The 9366-nt window shown below is 41.9% G+C and overlaps 1 protein-coding gene across 1 annotated transcript in view; it reads right to left on the minus strand.

Annotated features, from left to right (window-relative positions):
• The window catches only part of TTLL8 (tubulin tyrosine ligase like 8), a 158604-nt gene extending 149964 nt beyond the window's left edge, over nt 1-8640 (minus strand). Inside the window, exons 1-2 of the mRNA XM_033958962.1 lie at nt 8528-8640; nt 5929-6034 (exon numbers count right to left, since the gene is read on the minus strand). Coding sequence (XP_033814853.1) covers nt 5929-5998 — 70 coding nt within the window. The 5' untranslated portion in view covers nt 5999-6034; nt 8528-8640. The remainder of the gene's footprint in view (nt 1-5928; nt 6035-8527) is intronic.
• Nucleotides 8641-9366: the final 726 nt, after the last annotated feature.

The raw sequence follows: 9366 nt of genomic DNA on the forward strand, positions 1-9366 counted from the left end.
ATTTCTCACAGGCCGACAACATAAATCAACAAATTAACGACCACAATCACGTCCGATTTTCTATCCTTTCGCCATAGGCACATGGTGGTGGTTATTCATTCATGCAAACATAAGATCAGCTTCTGCTCACTGTTTTAATTCCAAGAAATTTTGGGGCAGGAAATGAATAATGTCTTCATAATCCTGGGCAACTCATTTTACAATGTCCTATTTCTTCTGACTGCTGAAAGTCACACAAAATCTCAAGATTTCTGTGATCTGAGTAACAGGAAATCAGAAGACATGAAATATGTACCAGTATACTAATTATAGGAATAAGTTTATAAAGGACTAGCTGATGCCCCGGCATTGCACGGGTATTTAATTATAGCAATAACACTGTAAATGGATTCAAATAAAGATACTTTATAGTGGTGAATGAAATTATTTTTTTACAGCTTTATAAAAAGTACAATATTCAAATTATAATGTGAAATATTTGACAAAATGAATACAATACAACTAACACAAAACTTGATTATAAACAACATTTTTAGTTTCACCTCCAGGAGCAAGAACATATAAATTCTTGGGTGAACCCACCCTTGAGCAAGCAACATAGAGTTGTCCATGGGAAAAACAGGGGGATCTTAAATCCACTCCACAGTATGCAATAGTCTGTCCCTGTGATTTGTTGATTGTGATAGAGAATGCAAGTCTCACTGGAATTTGCAATCTCTTAAACTGAAAATGAAGATGTGTTGCAAGTTTCGTTCAAATCGGGCAAGCCGTTTTTGCGTTGGCAGCTTTTTACATTTTTTCCATTGACATGAATGGGTGAAATCTGATTTTGTTTGTAGCTCCGCCCACGTGTGCAGGAGGGTCGCGAGACCCCCAGAACATATCACCCCAGGTAGTGAGGGATCTGCATACCAAGTTTCGTTCAAATCGGGCAAGCCGTTTTTTCGTTGGCAGCTTTTTACATTTTTGCCATTGACATGAATGGGTGAAATCTGATTTTCAGGTTGTAGCTCCACCCATGTGTGCAGGAGGGCCGCGAGACCCCCAGAACATATCACCCCAGGTAGTGAGGGATCTGCATACCAAGTTTCGTTCAAATCGGGCAAGCCATTTTTTCGTTGGCAGCTTTTTACATTTTTGCCATTGACATGAATGGGTGAAATCTGATTTTCAGGTTGTAGCTCCGCCCACGTGTGCAGGTGGGCCGCGAGACCCCCAGAACATATCACCCCAGGTAGTGAGGGATCTGCATACCAAGTTTCGTTCAAATCGGGCAAGACGTTTTTGTGTTGGCAGCTTTTTACATTTTTGCCATTGACATGAATGGGTGAAATCTGATTTTCAGTTTGTAGCTCTGTCCACGTGTGCAGGTGGGCAGCGAGACCCCCAGAACATATCACCCCAGGTAGTGAGGGATCTGCATACCAAGTTTCGTTCAAATCGGGCAAGCCATTTTTGCGTTGGCAGCTTTTTACATTTTTTCCATTGACACGAATGGGTGAAATCTGATTTTCTGTTTGTAGCTCCGCCCACGTGTGCAGGTGGGCCGCGAGACCCCCAGAACATATCACCCCAGGTAGTGAGGGATCAGCATACCAAGTTTCGTTCAAATCGGGCAAGCCGTTTTTGCGTTGGCAGCTTTTTACATTTTTTCCATTGACATGAATGGGTGAAATCTGATTTTCTGTTTGTAGATCCGCCCACATGTGCAGGTGGGCCGCGAGACCCCCAGAACATATCACCCCAGGTAGTGAGGGATCTGCATACCGAGTTTAGTTCAAATCGGGCAAGCCGTTTTTGTGTTGGCAGATTTTTACATTTTTGCCATTGACATGAATGGGTGAAATCTGATTTTCTGTTTGCAGCTCCGCCCACGTGTGCAGGAGGGCCGCGAGACCCCCAGAACATATCACCCCAGGTAGTGAGGGATCTGCATACCAAGTTTCGTTCAAATCGGGCAAGCCGTTTTTTCGTTGGCAGCTTTTTACATTTTTGCCAGTGACATGAATGGGTGATATCTGATTTTCTGTTTGTAGCTCCGCCCACGTGTGCAGGTGGGCAGCGAGACACCCAGAACATATCACCCCAGGTAGTGAGGGATCAGCATACCAAGTTTCGTTCAAATCGGGCAAGACGTTTTTGCGTTGGCAGCTTTTTACATTTTTGCCATTGACATGAATGGGTGAAATCTGATTTTTAGGTTGTAGCTCCGCCCACGTGTGCAGGTGGGCCGCGAGACCCCCAGAACATATCACCCCAGGTAGTGAGGGATCTGCATACCAAGTTTCGTTCAAATCGGGCAAGACGTTTTTGCGTTGGCAGCTTTTTACATTTTTGCCAGTGACATGAATGGGTGAAATCTGATTTTCTGTTTGTAGCTCCGCCCACATGTGCAGGTGGGCAGCGAGACCCCCAGAACATATCACCCCAGGTAGTGAGGGATCAGCATACCAAGTTTCGTTCAAATCGGGCAAGCCGTTTTTGCGTTGGCAGCTTTTTACATTTTTTCCATTGACATGAATGGGTGAAATCTGATTTTCTGTTTGTAGCTCCGCCCACGTGTGCAGGTGGGCCGCGAGACCCCCAGAACATATCATCCCAGGTAGTGAGGGATCTGCATACCAAGTTTCGTTCAAATCGGTCAAGCCGTTTTTGCATGATCGCGGCACATACACACACACACATACATACATACATACACACATACATACCTCCGATTTTATATATATAGATTGCTATATATAAAACCTATTTTATGCATGTAAAAGGCCTCTTATATTTACCCCATAGGTTCCATGCATAAAAATACATGTTGTGACATGAAAGCATGTGCTTTTTTGCATGTAGCATGTTTAGGGACATATTTTGGGCAAAAGAATCACAATGTACGAGTGCAGTCCAAAGCACATGCATAGGTGTGTACTTTATATCTGTGAGGAAATGGGTGGTATAGTGGTAGGTGCCTCTAGGAACACTGAGGAGCAAATTCTCAAAATGGCACCGTTAGTTGGGCAGCAGTAGGTGCCCTACCGCTGCCTCACTTAATTGTTTTAATTGACTCAATCAGCGTAGTAATTAACTGTGCAGATTAAAACCCAATTAAAACATTGTTTTAAAAAAATGAAGGCATCCTTAGGCACCTCCAAAAATGGTGCTTATGACCACTATAGGTATGGTTTATGCTGGAAGTGCAACTACAAGTTGATACTGGAGAATTAAAGCCTAAATGGAGGAAAAGATCTCAGGTTCACCACTTAGGGAACATATATGTTTGCTTATCTAAAGTCAAGGGAGCTGCATTTAAGTTGCATATATTGAAGCGCTATTGGCCCCTGTGATTATATTCATTCAATTATTGATAAATTATTACAAATGTTATAAATTATTATAAACTATCACAAATGCTATCATTATGAAAAAAAAAGATAAAAATGTCTAAAAAAATTGTAGTATTAATGATTAGCACCTTAAAAGACAATGGAGGTTTTTTGATCAATGAAAGAAATCCACACCACAACTCTTTTAGGGAGAAAACATGTACGTTCCCTAAGTGGTGAATCTGAGATCTTTTCCTCAATTTAGGCTTTAATTCTCCAGTATCAACTTGTGGTTGTACTTGATGTTGATACATATCTTTCGCTGTTCCGATTTGATTATGCTGGAAGTGGCCTTAGGCGCCTCTGCAATTCTTGTGGAAGGCAGGTGCTGGAATTGTAGGCTTTTAAAAACCTGGCCTACATTTAAAGCACTTACATTTCAGTTGATTGCAATTCTCCAAATGGCGCCATTGCGTGACTGACACGCAATTGGCAGCCATTTTGTAGGCAGCCACCGACATCAGCTCCGATTTCAGAATTTGGCCTTGGAACTGTACTGGAGAAGACAGAACTGTTAAAAGAGAAGGAAGTAAGGGCTCCTTTTATCAAGCCATGCTAGCGGTTTAACGCGTGGAATAGCACGCGTTAAACTGCCGGCCGCGCTAGCCGCTACCGCCTCCTCTTGAGCAGGCGGTAGCTTTTGGCTACAACGGGGGCTTAGCGCGTATTGAAACGTCACGCGCGTTAATCCCGCTAGCGCAGCTTGATAAAAGGAGCTCTAAATGTTAATGTGATGTTGCCCAGCGTGGAAATGAGTCTGTAGCAGGAACAAACTGTCTTGTGTTGATTATTTTTCACCAGTAAAGCTTTTTCCAATAAAGTTGTGAGGTTTTGCAGCCAGCTGCAAGCTCATGTAAGACGTACAGTGGACAGTTTGGGCAAAGAGGAATTTGTTTTTTAATTGAACTCAGTTAAAGGTGATATCAAGACACTTCATGATTTGACATCAGGTATCATTAAGGATAAAATACAGTTAAAGATAAAAATTGAACAGACAAAGAACTATAATTGAAGATTAAATTTACATCTTCTAAATTTTTGGCAATAGCTCCTATAGATGCCTTTAAAACATATTAGATAGATATGTTGAAATTTTTCCCCGGAACACATTTCTCCAGCTAATCAAATATATTATATATATTCTTGCAAGAAAAACTATGGGAGGAAATCCAGAGACTGAAAGTTTAGTTCCTGTTGGAGGTCAGACTTTATTTCAGATTTACTTGAAACGTCTCTATCTGAAGTTTCTGAAAGAGCTACATTACTTCTGTCATTAGTCTTTGGACAAGATGTGAATGCCATAATGAAAATTTACTTTTGAAATTCCAAAGTATTATTCTGTGGGAAGATTTGGACACAGAAGGAAACTTTTTTTTTAACAATGAGATCTTAAGTTGTAACACTTGGAGCCTCCTTTTTGCTTGCATAGCCCTGTAAATATATGATCAGGTACAGTAAAACCTTGGATTGCCTGGGTATACAAGTATTTTGCAAGACAAGCAAAACATTTTATTAAATTTTAGCTTGATATATAAGTACATACAGTATTTTGTATTAAAGTTTTTGGGTTCTGGAGTTTCCATTATTTCTTATGGGGAAATTCACTTTGATATAAGAGTGTTTTGGATTACAAACATGTTTTCAGAACGAATTATGCTCGCAAACCAAGGTTTAACTGGAGTTTGGGAGTGAAGTATGTGTTCTTCTCCCCAGAACAACTTAGAGCTTTTGTGGATAAGAAGAAGATGGTTTCTAGTCTATCTAGCTTCCGAATGGTTGGACATTTAGGGATAAGTGGGACATACTATTAGGCCCTGTTTTACTAAGGTGCGCTAACTGATTAACGCGCACTAATCAATTTAGCACGCACTAAATGCTAACGCATGCATGTTAGTCTATGGGCGCATTAGCGTTTAGCATGCGCTAATCGGTTAGGGCACCTTAGTAAAACAGGGGGGTTAGTTTCTTTCCTATTTTTATTTTATTTTCCCTTTCAGGATCTGTTCATCCTTTATGAAGTACTCCCCTCATTTGTTTGTGGTTTAATGAAGATATGACATTTTCCTAAATAAGTTGTTTTCTTTTTTTGTTAAAATACCTTTCTGTATTGCTTAAGCAAATCTTGTTAAATTGCTACTTCAGCTTGCCTGCGGTGTTCTTTGCTCACGTTTAAAGACAATAGGCTGTTTTCAGTCCAATTCTTTATATGTGAGTTTGCAAACCATTGGACCCCTGAGGAAGGCGTGTTCGCCGAAGCACGGACCGTGTAGGGTCCGGTTGGATTTTTATCACTGTATTTTTTATCCTTGTACTTTTTTAAATTGAATTTTCATGTTTTTATATGTCAGTGTTTAATAAATTATCTCCAGACCATCTGCATCCATCTGTTTTCATCGGTGGATTGTTTTCACTGTGGATTATTGGGTCTCCCTGTTTTTCTTTGTTGTGCAACATATTTTAAAAAACAGTAAAAGGAAATCCATTCATATTTCCACATGTGATGTGCATTCCTTGAAAATGTCAAAGAGAAACAAATTGGGCAAATACATACAGTTTTCTTCTTCATTTCGTCCCTCCTCTGCCGGAGTTAATGATTTTCTCAAATTCTGTGTCTGTTTCATTCTGATGTTTTCTTGAGTGTCATTTTTAGTTGTCACCTGTAATGTTAAAAAGGAAAACATTTGCTAAACATCTACAAAGCTTTATTTTCAAAAGTATTCGGTCTTGCAAATGCTAAAAAGAACCTGTACCAAGCAAAAACAGTCACAACTTTCAAGCTGTTATAGCCTCCATGATTTGTATAATATCCAGGAAATAAATCATCCAACGTGAATAAGTGAAAAGAATATGCACTAAATAAAGATTTGCAAACATTAAAACAAAGGGAACATTTTTTTTCCACAATAAGTACCATATTCTATATACAACACCTAAAAAAATTCAATAAAATGCCTCTGAAGTTAAACGCAGTTTATAGAATGAAGAACAGAGCCTGTATGTGTGACTAACATTTAGACGATTGGCTGGCCCAGAACGTCCTCTCCAACGTCAGAATTGACGTCGGAAAGAAGACTTCCTGTCGGGTTTAGCAGCTGTAGCGGCAGGGCAGTAAGAGCAGCAGACAGGGGGAAAGATGGGGAGGCTTTTTTTTTTTGCGGCAGAGAGGGACAGGAAGTGATCACCTGTCCCGTTGTCCCGAGCACAGCTTCAGGACGCTGTCCCTGAAAACGGGACATTTCGGCGTCCCGAAGCTGTCTGTGGGGACAACGGGACAGGAGGTCTGAAAACGGGACCGTCCCGTTCAAAACGGGACATATGGTCACCTTATGTATAACCAAAAGTTTTACAACACTGCCTGGTGGTCTTTCGGTGAAGGTGATCTTCCTATGCTCCTGCCCACTAAAAGCTACAATCAAAAATTGGTGCTACAAATTCCCACAGCAGTTTCACGAGACCGCAGGAACTCATGACACTGTGCTACAGGAACTTGCGGCAACCATTTTTGATCGCAGCTTTCACGGGGCAGGAATGTAGGAAGATCACGCCTGCCTTGCTTTACCACTAAGACTTTAAAGTAAGGTGTGGAGGGGTCCAGTAAGTGGGAGGCTCATAAACAGTGGCATAGCAAGGATGAGAGGCGCCCCTCCCCTCTTCTCTGCCCCACCTCCACACACTCCTTCCCCATCCCCTCCTGCCACACGCGCACTTCTTTTCATCCCCATACCTTTGTAACGTTCCTGGCGTGATCAGCAACTCCCAAATTGTGGTCACAGCAGTATTGGCTCTTCCTCTGATTCCACTTCCTAGGCACGGGTCCAGGAAGTGATTTCAGAGGAAGAGCCAACGCTGATGTGACAGCAGGTTGGAGGTTGCTGCTCATGTCAGGAATGTTACAGAGGTACGGGGAAGCGAAACAGCACAAACGCGTGGCGGGGGTGGGGGGTGTAGAGGACAAGTGCCTGCGCTCTCACCAAGACAACACCTAGGGCAGACGGTCCACTCCACCCCACCCCTTACTACGCCACTGCTCACAAATAACCAAATTCATGAATCCCAAACCCACAAATAGAGAGGGAGACCTGTAGTAATGGTAAAATGTGCATCCATTAAAATGTTAGGAGTCAGTAAAATCTGGCTGATTGTGAATGAAAACATCTTCAAGGAGTTCCCAATTTACCAATCCTATTTCACCTGGTAGCTAGACACTTGAGAGTCTACACAGCTTAAGGTTCTAATAGAATCATGGTTGCACCATACCTGTCAGAATACCAGTGGTGAAGTAACATAGTAGTTAGAGTTCACAAAGAGCAACAGTGAGAGATTCAGGATTTGATCTTGGGTAAGCCACTTCACCCTTAGTTGCCTTAAGATTAATTGCAATAGGGAAATACTTATTGTTATAGCTGCATTTCTGAAACAGGCTGTGAGAACTGTAAGGCTGTTTATAGCTATTATGCATGTTTTAGATTTAGATTCTTTAGAACCTCTTTTACAAAGTCACAGTAGCTGGTCCCAGCTGCATCACACTTGCCATACAAGAATCGCTACAGGGGCCAATAATTTGTCAAATTGTATTTCTTATCTTTTTATTCTTTATTTAAGGCTGCATGTTGATTAAAATTTGTAGTCACTATTAATTGTACAGTTAAAGGTATTTATTTATTTTTGTTCCATGAGTCGCAAGGAGCTACAGTGAGGATAAAATAAATAGCATACTTTTAATCTCACAATAAGAAAATATTTTTTTTTTAACCCCACTAAATCCATTACTCTTGGCACGTTATGAGTAAGCTAGAAAAATAAGAGGAGGAAACTACAAACGTCTCTTCCCTCCTCCGATAACAGATATCCAGATCTGTGCATGAAAGGAATCACTATGAAATAAATACAAGTTTATAAGATGGCAAAATGCAGATATGCTAGAAGAAGTTAATCATATTTTTTTAATTGATTAAAAATTAAAAAAATGCTTTTGGATAATAAAACAAATCCAGCAACAATTCAAAGAAAATAAGGGAAGAAGAAAAGCGAAAAATCAATAATGCCAAAAGTAAGTCAGTTCGAGGAATGCCGTAGCTTTTAAAGGGTATGAATAATGTGGTGAAGAAAGCTCCACCCTCCACTCTCCAAGGAAGAGCAGTGACTCTTACCAGAGGGCGCTGTAGTTGTTGCTGTCAGCTATTCTTCACGCACCGCATGCTAGTCTTCGCGTCCCCGCCTGCGGAGCACGTTCTTCCAGGGCCCCGAACACTGCGAGCAGGCGCAGGAAGGGGGAGGAGCCTGCTGCCGGCCCAAGCGCCGCACACACTCAGACAATGGCCCTGCTTGGCTGAGCCACGCCCACCGCCAGCCACGCGCGCTGTTACCGCGGTGACGGTGGCCGCCGCCGGTCTGTGTTACGGAGGGGTTAGGTGGGGGCGCGAAGGGAGGTTTATGGATGTGCGTTTTGCATGCAGAGGGGACGAAGTGGACTGGTGAAATCCGAGCAGAAGTTTTTTTTTTATTTTTCTCTTCTGCTGTCCGGGCCTCCACTCTGGTCAAAGAAAGAAAGGGAAACTACACTTGAGTTCACCATTACCGGTGTTTGAGTATAAAATGAGAGTGCCGAAGTAAAGGTTAGGCTTGCATTCCTTTCATGAGCATCCCACGCACACACACCCTGCTGAGCTGGAGTCCAGCCTAGGAGGCAGCTAAGGCAGGATTAATGCAGAGAGAAAGTGAATGCATGCCTAAGACCCAAAATAAAGAGGGGGCCCTCAGTCTCTTTTTATCCTTTTTCCAAGAGACGCTGGCTCCCTAAAGATGCTAAGCTATAGGTTTTTCGTTGGGTGTTTTTTTTTTTTGTAAGGAATGATAGTGACTGACAGCGACAATGGTATTGCTAATGGAAAAGTTATAATTTGCCAACATTTTTCTTCCCTAGCAGCAGTGGTACACTACTCCCCTCTTCTCTCGCTGTCTCCAATACTTTCCCCAAACCTTTGAATCC

The sequence above is a fragment of the Geotrypetes seraphini genome, chromosome 9 (assembly GCF_902459505.1).
Source record: "Geotrypetes seraphini chromosome 9, aGeoSer1.1, whole genome shotgun sequence".
Taxonomy (NCBI): domain Eukaryota; kingdom Metazoa; phylum Chordata; class Amphibia; order Gymnophiona; family Dermophiidae; genus Geotrypetes; species Geotrypetes seraphini.